Source organism: Genypterus blacodes, unplaced genomic scaffold (assembly GCF_046128005.1).
Source record: "Genypterus blacodes isolate CSIRO-AG114 ecotype Tasmania unplaced genomic scaffold, CSIRO-AGI_Gbla_v1 ptg000085l_1, whole genome shotgun sequence".
Classification (NCBI taxonomy): Eukaryota; Metazoa; Chordata; class Actinopteri; order Ophidiiformes; family Ophidiidae; genus Genypterus; species Genypterus blacodes.
The window spans coordinates 553,389-570,526 of NW_027466890.1; the positions used below are offsets into that span (position 1 = coordinate 553,389).

A 17,138-nucleotide genomic window follows, 5' to 3' on the forward strand; every position below is an offset into this window, starting at 1 on the left:
ATGCACCTCTTTAGCATTAACAATTTTGAGGGGCTAAAGATTCATACAAAGTCGATTGGGCATGAACTTTTTGTTTTTTGTTCACATATTCAACTCACTTCAAAGATACTTGGTTACATACAGAATTTGACTGCAGGAAGGCAACGGCTCAAGGAGGAAAGTACATTACTGATTTTCCTGAACTGCCGGTCACACTTTAACCTGAGTTATGTGCCTGTGGAATGTTAATGTTTCAGTGCGAGTGACACCAACAACCTTTGCTAAGGATGTAGGGACAAACTCCTACCAATGTAGAATGGAAAAGCATATTTATTCAGCGTAGTAGACAAGGTACTACAGATGCGTGCAGTTTGCAGATGCACAGTCTCTGATGATTGTGAGTAGTATTACTCCTCTGTGTTAAAGGCCATTTATAAAATTCATTTCAGTTTCAGATGCTTTGCACCCGAAATGGTTGAGTTGACACCAAACCCAAAACATGGACAATATCAAAAGCCACGGTGAAAGAACTCCACTTTCTGTGTGATCTGAATCAGATTTGATATGCAAACAGTCCTACTGTGTGCAAAGTGCCTGTCCATCATCTGTGTCATGTTTTATTCATCATTTCTTTGCCTCGGAGAGAAAGGTCACGCATACAGTATTTCTAAGATCTGCTGTTTAATCAGAGCCATAAGTGGAACCGAGCTTTCGCTTTAATTGTCTGGTTTTGTTCTGCTGGAACAGACGCATACTGTTTTTGCCTTCCTATCAGTGCTTTAGAACATTCAGCTTCGGATTGTGGAGGTAAATGTTGGCGAAGTTTGTTTTGATACTAACTAGGCAAGGTGACCTGTCTGCTTTCTGTTTTATTTTGTGGGAGTGAAGAGTTCTCTCCAAACATGGCTACTGTGACTGGGATCTCAGATTTTGAGACACTGTACTGAATGTGTTTCCTCTTTATGCCAGAATGTTTAATTGATTTACCTAAAGGACAAGATGTAAACATTTGAGTCTGATGGCTGCCAAAGTGTAGTAGCCAAGTACAAATAATTGTGTTACTATAACAGTAAATGCCTATTATGAATACTAAGTTTATATTTTATATTGTTATGTTGCGTGATCACATCTGAGATTGTATCTGGGTGACCTGCCTTCTTCTAAAATGACTCTCCTCAACAAAGCTGGAGAACTGTTTTCGTCAAGGTCAATTTCTCAATTTGTAACGACAAATTCCATTCATTGCCTACTAGATTTTTGGTAAATGTCAGTTCATCTGCAAGTCTCGTTGCCTGTGCAGTTACACAATCTAATAAAATAAATTCAAACACAATAAATTCATTAAAATGAATACATTATGCATGATGCTGATATGGCCTGGTAGTGAGTAGTATATTGTGAATTAAGTGGATGGGTAAAGCCATATCAGCCATATGAATTAAGTGGGTGGGTAAAGCCATTAATTCTTAACTATTCACGAGGCTGTAGAGAGCAGTAACAGCAAGAATCCAGTTACTGCAAACTTAACTGACTTCCCTAGACTGTTTATATATTTAGATGAGACTCTCAAAATCATGGCTGTCATCAGATACAAATTAGTTTTGACTTATTAATGAATTTAGAGTGCTGTGCAGCTTTGTTGGAGGCATGTGTTTCCATGTGAGTAAAGTAGAAAACAAATTTGGCTGAAGCGTTAAAGCCTTTTCAGGCACTGATGCTGTCCCTACAATGGTCGAAAGAAAAGTCAGGGCACATTTTGACGGCTTCTCTCACTCTCTTTGCTCTATGAGCTTCTTTCAGTCGACTGGACAGTGACTGTCAGTGAGATGAAATTGTTGTATCAGGCAGATAGCGGCTGAATTACTTTTTTTGTAATTCCAGCCCCGTGACTCTTATCTGTTCTGTGACAGGAAATGTGTAGTATGTGCAGTATTTCATAAAACACAGTGCCAGATTGTGTCACATAACCATGTTCCGTTATACATATAAGTTTGTGTGTTTGCCTTGAATGAAGCGTTGCTGCAGTATTTCTAGAATTGCACGCCGGTGAAGCTATGAATAAAACACACTATGACACAAAGATTGATACTCATGTCAGTCTAAGGGTGGATTCCAGCTCGATGAAAGTGGCTGATACTTGTACTGTATTTCCCGCATATGTGTTAGTGATCAATACAAATTACATCCAAGACTACTCAGTTGATTTTATTTAAATGAAGGTTGGATCTGATCTTACACACGTTCTAAAAGTAAAGCACCTCAAGCATCAGCCTCTGTGCTCTGCTTCTCCCCCTTTCTCTTTCTCTCTCTCTCTCTCTCTCTCTCTCTCTCTCTCTCTCTCTCTCTCTCTCTCTCTCTCTCTCTCTCTCTCTCTCTCTCTCTCTCTCTCTCACACACCACACCACACCACACCACACCACACCACACTTCCCACAGTTATAGTTTGAAGGATAGTATTAAGCTTGCAACGCACATATGGAGCAACTCATTAACATGCGCATTTTCATTGGCTTTTATCTGGTACACTTAATAACAATATGGCAGTTATGGGACTACAGTGTGCTAATCAATGTAAGGGAAGCTTAAGAAATGAGATGAAATAAATGTATTGTGGTGCGGAGTTGTAAGGGTGAACGTTTTTCTAATATAAACTAGCCCCTTGGTGTGTGTGTCTCTAATCTAGTAATCCGAAGCTCCCAGTTCACATATCCAGGCTCCACAAGTGTTGGGTCTGAGTATTTGAGCCACTGGAACAGCTGTCCAATTTCAACTGTTAATTGAGAGACAGTGTTGTTCACCCTTAAACTCATGCTATTGTGGGGAGAATTTTTTGCCTTCAGAAGAGTTGGCGGGATGAGGCCCACTACATTTTGAGTGAATTCTCCAAACCCAAATTGACCCTTTATTTACCCTCTAAAACTCTTTAAATTAAAAAGCTACGTAACGCTTTAATGTCTTGTGTATTGCCTTTCCCATAAGCAAAATAAATGTGCACATATTCTACGTGGAAACTCTTGTTGCACCTTTATGAAATGTATGGTTTTATGGTTTCATTCCTGTACTGTATGTGTGCACATACATTTTGCATGTTTTATGTTTGCATGTATGCTTGTTCAAAAGTGTGTGTATGTGTGTGGGTTAAGGCCCTGGTGCCCCTGTAATATGATTGCAGTGCTGCCCACTATGCCTCAAAGGTTTTTTGCATACTTATTGAAGCCAACAAAAGGCCCCGGGACTTTGGTGTAATGCAGTTTTAACAGCCGAATATAGCCGCACAGACACAGACCTGAGAGCACACTTGGAACCCCTTACGTATCGGCTTTGAGAGATGCAGGTCCATGTGTGTGTTGTGTGTGTGTGTAAGAGAGAGAGAGAATGTGTGATTGTGTGAGGAAGTATATATGTGTTCTCACAACAGCACCAGTCAATGTTCCCCATGCGCCTAACTGTGCACAGACTTAGGCCAAGTAGGGCGACGTCAGAGACTAACCTTGCAATGAACAACAGTGACAACGTAAAAGGACTGCAAGTAAGGCAGTGACCACAATAGATCATAGAGGTGACTGTGCTCTCCTAGTCCGAGCACACACATTCATCACCAGCCTTCCCATAGGACTCTCAGTGTTTCACAGCATTCACCAGGGTGCATTATGGGATTATAGCACGACGAGAGGCCTTTGCTACACAAGGCAGACTGTTCTCTTAAGCCCATTAGCTACACCTTTGAGTTTATTTAAGCTGAATTTTCTACTTTCTTAGGCAGAGTTTGGTTTCCATTTCAGCTCCATATGGTAATCAACACACCGATATTTTCTCGAGATCGGTAATCCATCACAATGAACTAGTAATCACATTTGTTTTCACATTCTGTCAAAGTCACATTATCATGATATTGTAATCCAGATGCAAGCAGGGGCCGTTATGATGAAATCTGGTGCTGGTGGCGCATGCAAGAGTTCTCTATGGTTGATGATTTAAGAGTTAGCTTCCCAAAATGCATTGCATTGCCAAGATATGTAAACGTAGCTCAGATGATGAATAGTAAATATATGTGGACATTCTTAGTTATTCAGTTCTTAGAATACAAAAGTGATTTTGCAGCGAACTACCAGATTAAAGATGTTGGCATTAGACAGATTTTGATTTATAAAAATCACGAGGCATGCTTGAGTTTATATCTCTTATATCTCTGTGTGTTGCAGCTGCTATCAGACAGCCAGATCAACATGGTGAAGGTTGTGAACTCGGTAAGTGATGCACTTAACGCCATGCAAAAGGAGAACCTGGGACTGAAGGCTCGTGTCAAGGCTGACTTGCAGAGGGCGCCAGTCAGAGGAGCTCGCTTCAAAGGCTGTGCAAACGGTAAGAGACATCTATCTATCTATCTATCTATCTATCTATCTATCTATCTATCTATCTATCTATCTATCTATCTATCTATCTATCTACTACTACTGTAGATACATTATGCATACAACACACATCACTGGCTACCTTTATGTTTGACCTTCTGCTCCAGTTTCCTCTATGGTGACATTCTGCTCTATTAGCCCGACTCCTGCACCCGTTGGAAATTATATTTCTGCGTATCCGTCTCTCCATCTCTCCACCTATTCATTTATCCCGAGCTCTCTCGGTGATATCGCTCTCTCCCTAGGCTTTGAAGCAGCCACATTATCCAGTGGCCTTGGAAGAAGTGTGGGATTTTTTTTCCTTTACTGTACATGAGAAATTACTTGCATTACTACCTTACCACTGGGCTGTGTTGCTGAGAGACTGAAAAGAGCCTGAGGCATGATCCCTTTGGAAGGCTTTTGAGTAGCCAGAGCACACCAGATGGCTTTCCCTCTGTTGGATTCGCCTTGCATAGGTAACCACTGAGCACAGAGTGAAGGCTTTTCATGTACAGCACACAGCATAACATGCAATTCAATGAAAGACCTTTTATGCTCCTCCTCAGCTTTGTGCAACGTATTTGATTGTCACAAATCTGCCAACATTAACGTATAGACACAGATAGCGGACAATAAATGCACGATGACTTGCCCTGCTTGTTATATGTGAGAACGGCGTCTGTAAAGCAACACTCAGAAAGAGGTCCTCAAGAAATAATTATATGCATTTTGCGAAGTCACGTCTACAGTGTGGAGGGAAAACCGATAGAGTTGATTGTTTTGTTTACCCTCGCAGCTGATCCATGCATGTGACACACTTTGCTCATTTACACTACAACACAATTTTTATCTATATTGCGCTCAAGGTGAGCGAGACGTAGGCATGGACAGAATTGCAGTAATAGGATTCTGTGATTCCCTGAATGCACATGAAGTGAAGTGTGAACGGATTCAGTGTGACGGATTGTTGTTTACTGGTAATATACCAGTCGGTTATATTCCAGGGATAATGATGACCCGTACTACTTTGATCATATAGGTGAAATATGTGGTATATACTATATTCTTGTCTAACCATGGCTAAGTTTGCAACCAGCAAAAGGTGTAATGATGATTACATCTTCTCTGTGGTGACTAATGGAGTATGGCGCAACTGCCCTGGTTACTATTCCGTAAGGGTCCTTCTGGAAACAGGTGTGCTGTCTCCATTACAAGTCTGTCCTTTGATAATATTTATTTTGTTAACATTTGTTCTACACTGATCTGATTGCTGCAGCTGTTTTATGTTGAACGAATCCACATAATGTATGAAAAACTAAATGAACAACACATTAAGGTATGAATAAATTAAATGTAGGCTCACTGAAAGGCTGTTGGTTTCAACACATTGACCACTTTTTACAAGTTAGAAATTATTGCTACTGTTCTTCTCCTATTGTCAATCAGTTTGCAAATTGATGTCACAATTTTTTGCAACTGCAAGGCGTTCAAATTTTTATCTTGGTAATTTCACTGACTCTAGCTTTTACGAGTAAAATAAAGCAATCAGTGAGCAGAAATATTCCGTCCTGGTGCCTCAGGAAGTAAAACAGAATATTTGCGAATTGATAACGGCAGCAATTTCACCCACCCTGTCCGAACAGCTGTAATACCAGACATGCCATTGTACTGTCCCTGGGTCCACGCAGGCGAGGGAGCAAGGAGCAACATCTGCAAAAGAAAAGACGTGGCGAAGAGAGACAAAGCCCACTGCCTCAGGAATGTTAAACAATCTCCCTTTTGTGGCTCCATCTGCAGTTGTTGGGTTTACACCCAGGAGACAGCAAATGGACGTTATTTTACAATTAGGTTATAGTAATTGCTTTGCGTATAGGGCTGAGACTGGATGAGAAGGGATAATATCTGAGTTGATTGATTAATCATTCATCACTGTTGAAAATAAAGTATGTTTCACGTACGCACCCACAGATTGTTTCTGACTGACCTAGTTAGAGCAGAGAACTGTAGAAACTGAAAGCCAGGGACACATTTCCGCACCATGGACAGAGCTTGATAGATTGCCCATAGATAGTTCTTATTACAGTTTACTACAGATAATGATTGGAAATCATCTTGCCCAAGACAAAATGTGCGATAAGGTCAATATTTTGTACTGCATATGTACAACCACCGTATCTGTCTTTCCTGACAGGTTTCTCCTCCTTTTTGCAACTGAGCTGCCATCAGATCCTTTGCTTTCATGCAGATCCTCACGCAGGTACCAAAATGAACTCCCTTGTGCTTGCTGTCTTGCTCAGGCACTGTTTGAGTAAAACTCGTTCACTGATGGTGGCAAAGATGAGGATTTTCTTTTTTAAGCAGCCAGAGGCAAGGCAGTGTTTTTGTGGAGCGAGACCTTGACATTAGTACAAACACATCAATGCAAAGTAGAGCACAGGCCCACACAGAAAGGGAAACAGCTGTGATGGCTTTTTATATATATACCTTAATATACGTTATACTGTGCTGTTGCCTTTTTTGTTAGTTATTATATTGCATGATGGGGCATTTTAATGCAGGGTTCATCTGCAGCAATCAATGGTTAATAGAGACGTTAATGCATTAACACGTGTAAAGCAACAATTGACTGCTATACAGACTTAGAGCAGGGGTCTGCAGGCGAAATAACTAAATCCATACATATGCAGCCTACATACTTACATTGCAGCAGTACACTGTATCTGTTTGTTTCTGCCCCACTGTTCCTGTGGATGTGTGTGGTTTTCATCTCTGCACTGTTTGCTTTAGGTTCACATAAGAACATATTAGATTTTGGAAGTTATTTTTGAAGCTGATCCTGACGGCAGCAAGCACCACAGAGTTTGTGAGTCGGATGAAAACACTGCCACTGCACAGTTTGTGCGGGCAGCTTGGTGTTGCTGTTGGGAAGGCTATGTCCAATAGTCCTGCATTAAGCAAGAAAAGTAGGAGCTTGACTTTTCCTTTCAGCAAGGTTGGACATTTGAATTAACATTTTAAAACAAAAGAAAGGAGGAGGAAAGCTAAACACTAATGATGGAGGCAGGAGGGGCGCTTGGTTTGAGACCACCAGAATGGCCTGGGGGACTGAGCGAGCGGGCGAGAGTGTTGTTATCTGAAGAGGAGAGGACGACGTGCATTTAAATGAGCCCAGTTCCTTAATAGCCCTCTTACTGCGCTGCGCTTGCAATGTCAGAGCGACTTACTTTGAAGGGTTTTATGTGACGGAGGATTTAAAACATCTCACACAGATGAGATTCAGAATTGATATCTTACTCACTGCTTTTATCTCTGCTTTAACCATTAATAATGCTATACACAAATTAGACGCATATATAAATAAAGAGGATTTACATTTGGTCAATTAATTTTTGAGGAGCTTTAGCTGTGGATGTATTCATTTACATTGTTAGTGTTTAGTAAATATGCGGCTAAACCTATAAGACACGCGGCGATTTATCTCGACATTTTGTACCTTCAGGTGTAGTTTTTTGGGACTTTTCTCACACCGGCAATGTTTACATCTATGTTTGCATTTGCATAGTGGTAGGGGACATTAGTGCTGCCATCTGTTCCCAACAATGGAGACACTGTTTCTCACATTTAAAGTAGGAGCTAAAACATCCTTAGCATAAGAAATGACTCATGTAGAATTTTAAGATCAAAACCTGTAAATAAAAAATAATCTTGCCACCGAAACAGATTTATTTCCCCAAACTTACATAAGAAATTTACAAGACAAGTCGGAATAGAAGGTTGACTGATCTTTTTGGATGTCATAGTTTTAGTCAAAATCTCAACTGGGCTTATTTAAGTTTCCAGCACTGTAGCCTCCTTGTTAGTGAGGTTAACACCACAAAAGCTTTCAGCTTTTTTTCTCTTTGTTTTTATTTGTTTCTCTCTTCTCTCCTTCTCTTTACCACAGCCTATGATGTGATTTGTACTAGCCTACATTGCCGTACATCCTGTAAAAACTGTATTTACCGTATGAGATCATTGCAATTTCAATCTACTTGTATTCTACCTCAGGGTCTACGTATAAAGTTCAACAAGAAATAATAGTAATAGTAATAATAATACAACCTTCCTTCTTTCTCTCTATCTCTCTCTTCTCTTCTCCCTCTTCTGTATAAAAAATGATCTCCAAAATATCCTACACAAAAGCTTTCAGAATCTTTGTCGCAGAGGCCCAAATTGAACTGTATCGACAAAAGCCAGAGCTCATTAGCTTATAAATTACACGTTAAAGCTGAAAATCCCGCCACCAGACCTGAGACGCATACCATGTATGTAAGGAGTATGAAGAAAATAAGTACAAGAACTCACCAGGGGTTATGACCCATTGTAGGCTGGTATGCATAATCTACGGCGCAATCCTCCTCCTCACGCAGACACATCCGCTTCCCGGGGAATATTCCTGTATCCCTTAGTATGTGGTTTCTCAGGCGTAGACGCAGGGGTGCGGTTGTTCTGCTTGGCTGTGGAGTTCAAGCTCTCCGTATCTTTCACCTGTTTCCACGCCACAGTAACTCTTCCTGATTTCTGCTTCAGTTACACTCTCACTGCCTATCTTCCAAATGTATACATCACCTCGCTGAACCGTACTTCTCTCTCACCCATATTTCTTCTTCTCTCTTTTTCCAACACTTGGCGATATTTCAGGTTTGTTCCTCCGTGCTGTATTTGCTTTGTCTCCTGTATTTAAACCCTCTTGCGTTGTCCTTCATCCTCACTCATAAATCTTCAGTGTTTCTCCTCTTCCTTTCATCCTCATTTTTTATTTTTATTTTTTTTGCAATTTGTTTTTATTGAAGCAAACATTGTACATGACATTGTGCATACAGTTGTAGGATATTTTGGAGATCATATTTTGTATAGAAAGAGGGTAAGAGGAGAAAGAGAGGGGTACATACATAGGGTACATACAGTTCTTACAGGATGATGTCAAACAGCAATGTAGGCTAGTACCAATCGCATTATAGGTTGTGATAGAGAGAGAGAGGGAGGAAAGAAACAGAAAGAAAAACAAAAAAGACAAAAACAGAGAAAGGGCATCTTTTTTTTTTAAGAGATGTTGCCCAAATGTTAGATAGTAGTGGAATTTCTGATAGAAAAATCAACAATAAAAGAACCTGTGGGGAAATTGGGTTTTTCAAATAGCAGCCACAGCACAAAAATACACTTGAACTGCATTTTGTACTGACTTTGAGGAACGCTTCCGATAATTAAGCGCCTGTGAAGCTTTTTTTTTCACTTTTCTGTCCGTTTTCCATTACCAACCAGATAGTCTGAGCTGTACTTGCCTCCAGGTGAACTTGTTCACAGACAACGATGGTGAAGTGTCCTAGTCCTCCGAGCAGTAAACACAACATGTACCACGAAAAAATGTGGGAGAGAATTCCTCCCAGATATTTTTCCATGAAATGCTGAGCCAGAAAGCCAAACTAATCTCACATCCTGAGGTTTTCACTTGAACTGGTGCGATTTTACAGGACAGAATCAAGGCCTTCGCCTTCGCTCTGTTTGCTTCCAGTTGTAGGCCAAATACAAAGCAGAGAGTTTGACAAGTGTTACCTCACATCTGCCACATCTCATCCTTATTACTGATTTCACTTTCCAGCTCCAATTCAACCCTCTCTCCCTCTCCCTCTCTCTCTCTCTCTCTCTCTCTCTCTCTCTCTCCCTCTCTCGCTCTTTCGTTCTCTCTGCTCTCAGGCTCACGTCCCCGTGACTGTGGCGATCTGTACACCAGCGGTCAAAGGGAGGACGGCATCTACTCTGTGTTCCCTGTTCACCACCCCGCAGGCTTCCAGGTCTACTGTGACATGACCACAGACGGAGGAGGCTGGACTGTGAGTCAGACGATTACAACCACGCAGTGTGTGTGTGCGTGTGTGTGTGTGCGTGTGCATGTGTGTGTACACATGCACACGCACACACACACACGCACACACACACACGCACACGCACACGCACACGCACACACACACACACACACACACACACACACACACACACACACACACACACACACCAAACATGGCCGTGTACCCTTGTGCATCATTGCAAAGACCACTCGTGTTGAAATTGCAAACCTGTGTGTCTTTAGATTGCAGTGGAACAAAAGTCTGGCTTGGTCTTCAAAACATTAAAAAATAAACAGAAAAATAGGAAGCATAACAATGGAAGCAATAACTTTATTGTATGTCAGCAGCGTAAACATTTAACATGTGCATTTCATCAACTGTTTATTAAACATATACTGAATATAATTACAGAAACCTATTATTGCATTTATGACATTCAGTTGAGGGCCTAATGGAAGAGATCAGTCAATCTAGATTTGTTGCCAAATTTAGAAAGAAATGTCAAATACAGGCAAAAAATCAGACTTATCCTTTTCGTTACAAATTGCCTCGACTGCTTGCAAACCAGTGGAACCAATCAATCAAAAGCTTTGACAGCCGTTCTCATTAAACTGACAGCAACTTTTGGAAATTGAGGGGGAAATGGTACAAATTGCTGCCAAGTGGCAATTTGCACTGGGCGAGAACACGCTGCGGATCACATAACATGACCAAATAATCATCTTATAAACTTAAACTGAGCTGGTACAAGTTGCAGTGTGGGAGAGATCAAACACCTGCTCATAAAAGTACAGACTGGGGTTTAAGTACACAGACCGCCGTTGCCCTTCATGTCAAATCCTGAAACACTGCACTGCAGGGTGGCTGCTGAAAGTACCTTACGCTTATTTTATGCTCCTGTCAGTTTTGCATTCCTGTGTCTTCACCTGAAGATGTTGGCTGGAATTTTTTCTGCAGTCTAACAAGGCAGTACAGGGATAGATATTAAGTATCTTTTAGTGTTTTTTTCTCCCTTGATCAAACATCGGTTGGCTGCCCGGCATTTTCCAAAGCAAACATTGCTGTTTAAGTGAGCCTGTATGCAGGGAGAGCTGTGTCTTTTGGGAATGAGAGACAGAGGGGTGAACAAACATTGACACTAAGCTGTTTGATCTATATTTGGAAGTGCGGTTTAGATGTATTTTTCTCTTAGAGCGTTGGTAAGTACATGCAAACACACACACACACACACACACACACACACACACACACACACACACACACACACACGCAAACACACACACACACACACACACACACACACACACACACACACACACACACACACACACACACGGCACTATCTTCCTGGTTAGAGCCATTTTCCTTCTCTTTGTGCGGGAGCGCAGTAGTCCTTTGGGACGTCATAACATGTCCCAATAGAGAAGCAAGGCCATGTACAGTCAAAGGATTTAGGTGTTCCATGACTGAAATCCATCAAAGCCTCATTTTTACCGGTGGTGACAGCATTTTATCACACGTACATCCAGGATGGGCCTTTCTGAACCGCTTCAAAAACAAAAGGGATGGAGGTGCGAAACACTTCCTGTCCCTTTCATGTCATATCTGTGTTGAAAATGTTCCACATGTACCTTAAAGGGGTAAATACATTTAGCTTATGTAAACAAGAAATAATTTTTTTCCCCTACAAGAATGCTGTCAACAATGGGAATGTGATCAATGCTTGAGATTTGCTTTCCTTTCTCAGTGTGACAACATGTTGATGGTGACACAGACAGGACTTTGAAACAATTATATTGTAGTGCCGAAGGACGGGAGTCGGAGGCGGCGTATTGAGTGTTAACGCCAACTTTATAGACATGCGGATTCACTCGTCTCGTACAATCAACACAGCAGAACAACAACCCTTACAGACCGAAAGTCCGTGCCCTTTTAACCACCGTGGGGAACACACCTACCCACACCATAGTCCGTGGGGGAATTATGTATAATCACCACACAAGCCCCCCCAGAATTCACCCACAGTAAAAACCCCAGCGCCGAGGAGGGACAACAATCTGGCCCCGACGAGAGACGACGGCAGGGGCCGAGGTAGGAACGAGGGCAGCAGGTGGGGCAGCGGCAGCCCCCGGGGCAGGAAGTCCCCCGCCAGGGGCCAGGGGGCGAGGCATAGGGGGGCGGGGTCGGCGCGGGGGCTGAGCCAACTCCAAGGGTCTGGAAACATCGACGTGAGCAGGCTTGACCCTATTGACCGAAACCTTCTCCGGCCGGCCGCCAACGTCCACAACCAGGCTTTTGTCTCCGTGCCGCAAAACCCTGAACGGGCCGTCGTAAGGGGGGCGTAGGGGACCACGGTGTGCGTCGTGGCGGACGAACACAAAATCCGCCGAACCCAGGCCAGGGGGCACACGGAAAGCAGGGATGCCATGCTGCGAAGTAGGGATAGGGGTAAATGTCTCGGCGGACTCCAACAGGGAGGAGCGTTGCCTTGCCGCAGACCAGGGGACCGTGGCATCCGGTAAGAAATCCCCAGGAACGCGTAGAGCCTGGCCATAAACGAGCTCCGCCGACGAGGACTGCAGGTCCTCCTTCGGGGCACACCTGAGGCCGAGCATCACCCACGGAAGCCTGTCCACCCAGTTACCGTCCTTCAAGCTGGCTCGCAGGGCCGCCTTCATGGATCGATGGAAGCGGTCACACAAACCATTAGCCTGGGGGTGATAGGCAGTAGTGCGGTGCAGCTGAACCCCCAAACCTTCGGCGACCGCGTTCCAGAGCTCCGAAGTAAACTGGGAGCCACGGTCAGAAGAGAGGTCTGACGGGGTCCCGAAACGTGCGACCCACGTGCCGATGAATGCCCGAGCCACGTCCGCGGCTGCTGTCGAGGAGAGGGGAACGGCCTCAGGCCAGCGGGTCGTCCTGTCCACCATCGTAAAAAGGTAGGTGAAACCATGGGATGGGGGCAGTGGACCCACAAGGTCAACGTTGACGTGGTCGAACCTTCTCTCCGGAACAGCAAAAGGCTCCAAAGGGGCTCGAGTATGTCGGTGCACCTTAGCCCGCTGACAGGCCACACACGCGTCGACCCAGGTCTTCACGTCTTTCTTTAAACCCTGCCACACGAACTTCTGGGAAACCAACTTCACGGACGATTTCCTGCCGGGGTGCGACAACCCATGCACCGCGTCAAACACCGGTCGGCGCCAGTTCGCATGGACCAACGGCCGAGGCTGGCCCGTGGATAAGTCACACAACAGCTTAATGTCCGAGCCACCGACTGTGACCTCTTCCAGGCGTAATCCCGTGTCCGAAAGCCTGAGGGTCTGGACCCCGTGGTCAGAGGCCTGGTCCTCACTCATACGGAGAAAATCGAGGCCAAGCTGGACGGCTCCGACAACGGCTCTGGAGAGGCAATCCGCAACCACGTTGTCCTTTCCGGCGACGTGTCGGATGTCCGTGGTGTACTCCGATATGAAGGAGAGCTGACGCTGCTGGCGGGCCGACCACGGCTCGGCCACCTTGGACATGCAGAACGTGAGCGGCTTATGGTCCACGAATGCCGTAAACTCTCGACCTTCCAGCAGGAACCTGAAATGGCGGACTGCCAACCAGAGGCCGAGGAGCTCTCTGTCAAACGCACTGTACTTGCGCTCCCTGGGGGTCAACTGGCGGCTGAAAAAGGCGAGTGGCTGCCAGGCGCCGTCGACCCATTGCTCGTGCACCGCTCCCACAGCATAATCGGACGCGTCTGTGGTGATAGCGATGGGGGCCTTGTGCGACGGGTAGGCCAGCATGGTGGCTTGGCTCAGGGCGGCTTTGGTGGCATCGAACGCGGCATCCCTCTCAGCCATCCAGTCGACGGCCTGGCCGGGGGACTTACCCTTAAGAGCCTCGTATAGCGGGCGCATAGTGTGGGTGGCCCGGCGGATGAACCGGTGATAAAAGGTCACCATCCCCAGAAACTCCCGGAGTGCACGAGCTGTGTGCGGTCTTGGAAAGGCGGACACGGCCTCCACCTTTGCAGGGAGGGGGGCAGCCCCCTCTTTGCTCACCAGATGTCCGAGGAATTGGATGGAGGGCAACCCGAACACGCACTTCGCAGGGTTGATAATCAAGCCGTGCTGGTCGAGCCTTTTGAAGAGATCCCGGAGATGTGCTTGGTGCTCTCCCTCCGAGGAGCTGGCAACGAGGATATCGTCTAGGTAAACGAAAAGAACGGCATGTCTCTTAGCGCCGAATCCATCAACCGCTGGAAAGACTGTGCAGCGTTCTTAAGTCCAAACGGCATCCGCAGGAACTCAAACAGTCCGAACGGCGTGACCACCGCCGTTTTGGGGATGTCTGCAGGGTGCACCGGGACTTGGTGCTAGCCCCGCACCAGATCCACTTTGGAGAAAACCAGTTTGCCAGCCAGATGTGCGGAGAAATCCTGGATGTGGGGGACCGGGTAGCGGTCCGGTGTGGTAGCGTCGTTAAGGCGGCGGTAGTCTCCGCACGGACGACAACCGCCATCTGGTTTAGGGAAGATGTGGAGGGGTGAGGCCCATGGGCTGTCAGAGCGGCAGATAATGCCCAGGCACTCCATGTTGGCAAACTCTGACCTGGCGACTGCCAGCCTGTCAGGATTGAGCCGCCGGGCCCTAGCGTAGACCGGGGGGCCCTTAGTGTCAATGTGGTGTTCAACCCCGTGCTTGATGGTAGTGGCGGAAAAGGTGGGCTTCGTCAGGCTGGGAAACTCACCAAGTAGGCGTTGATATCTGTCCCCCTCAGCAAGAGAGCTGGAGAGTCCGCCGTATGTTGCCTCACCGCGGACACAAGCAAGCGAGGAGAATGTCAATGCGTCTACCAAGCGGCTGTTCTTGACGTCCACTAGTAGTCCGTGAGCGCACAGGAAATCCGCACCGAGGATGGGGAAGGAAATGTCGGCCGTGACAAAATCCCACGTAAACTGCCGGCCCTCGAGACACAGGTTCACAGTCTTTGTGCCATAGGTGCGGATAGGGGTGTCGTTAGCAGACGTCAATGGGGGGCCGTAGCCTCCGCTGGCGGTGTCACTCCTCGTGGCCGGCAAAACGCTCCTGTTAGCTCCGGTGTCGCAGAGGAAGTTACGCCTGGAGAGGGTGTCCTTAATGAATAGTAGTCTGCTTGTTGCACCCACGCTCACGGCTACAACTGAACGTGGGCCCTGTCGTTTCCCGCCGGTCCATAGTTGCAAGGGGGCCGGCATCTCTTCGCTTTAGCGCCGAAACGCGCATGGAAGTAGCACATGCCTGAATTTGTGCGGCCGTCAGCAGTCACAGGGTCTCCTGTAGTTAGCATTCCTCTGCTGGGGGGCGTGTAGCTGCGCGTCGGGGCTAGCACCTCAGGGGCGAAACGCTGGGTAGCCAGGAAAAAGTGATCAGTCTCCTCGGCTAAAGCTCGTGGCTCCGTGATAGCTGCATTAGCTAAGGCTGTTTACACGTGTGGCGGCATGTGCCGAAGGAACAGTTCCATGAACAGGAAATTTGGCTCTTCTTTACCTAGCAGGTTCAGCATCATCTCCATGTGCTCTGAGGGCTTTCTGTCTCCGAGGCCGTGAATAGCGAACAGGCGTCGGGCTCGTTCCGGCCGTGACAGCTCGAAGGTTTTGAGCAGGAGAGTCTTGAATGCTGCATATTTCTCCAGGGCAGGAGGAGAAGTAATAAACCCCACTGTCTGGGCCGCTGTAGAGCTCCCCAGTGCGGAGACGACGTGGAAATAGCGTGCGTCGTCATCCGTTATCCCGCAGAGGGCGAATTGAGCTTCCGTCTGTGCGAACCATGCCGCCGCGGACGTCTCCCAAAACTCCGGCAATTTGAGAAAAACGGCCATGTTCAGTCCAGTCTCGGATACTTCGTCGAGACTCGCGTCAGGGTCACCAGTGTAGTGCCGAAGGACGGGAGTCGGAGGCGGCGTATTGAGTGTTAACGCCAACTTTATAGACATGCGGATTCACTCGTCTCGTACAATCAATACAGCAGAACAACAACCCTTACGGACCGGAAGTCCGTGCCCTTTTAACCACCGTGGAGAACACACCTACCCACACCATAGTCCGTGGGGGAATTATGTATAATCACCACAATATACAGCAATAAACATTAAAGGGTTTTTCTCTTAAATGTGTCAAAATGTGACATTTTGCTAAATATCCGTCATATTTTTGACAATTGTTCATTCACACGCACGCACACCTAATTACTGGACTTCTGACTGCAGCAATTTCTGTTATTATACCTACAAAATTAAGAATTATGACATATTCTTGCTATTTTGTGATAATGTCACAAAAGAAGAATTTACTGTGACAGACAGAGAATTTGTGTGTTGTGTTTTGCGTGAGAGTGTGTGTTAGTGTGTGGGTGCACGCTTGCAATTGTGCTTGTAAATCGGTGTGAGATAGGCAAGGTCACACCCTCCTATCATCAAATAAAGCAAATCTGTCAGAGTGACAGCGTGCTTAGCAAAGCATGATGGAATGGCGCTTACATGCCAGCATGTCAGTAGGCAACTGCTGATGTGTGTGTGTGTATTCGTGAATGTGTGCCTACTGCTTATTGTCTGACTTTCTGTTGTTTTTACATATCCATCCCTCTTACTTACGAGCTATTGACATATTGTCCACGTAAAACGATCAAAGTGGCAACTGAGATTAGACTTGATAACGCAGCAATTACAGATCCTGGCTGGTGATTGTGCTTGAGCCTCATTAGGAGCTCAGTTGGGGATCTGGGCTGGTGGGGGCAGGTAGGGAGATGAGGGCTGGTTGCTTACTCAAGTGGCTTAGTGTCTGTCTGGCTGCTGAGCTTAAATAAGGAATGAACCATATGCTGCCTCCTCATTAGCATTGTTTGAGAGTGCT

At 45.7% G+C, this 17,138-nt stretch overlaps 1 protein-coding gene across 2 annotated transcripts in view; it reads left to right on the forward strand.

The window, feature by feature from the left end:
* Positions 1–17,138, forward strand: part of fibcd1b (fibrinogen C domain containing 1b) — a 99,647-nt gene that overhangs the window by 33,977 nt on the left and 48,532 nt on the right. For both annotated transcript variants that reach the window (XM_076158741.1, XM_076158742.1), the window contains 2 exons: positions 4,182–4,341; positions 10,107–10,243. In XM_076158741.1, the coding sequence (XP_076014856.1) occupies positions 4,182–4,341; positions 10,107–10,243 (297 nt within the window). The remainder of the gene's footprint in view (positions 1–4,181; positions 4,342–10,106; positions 10,244–17,138) is intronic.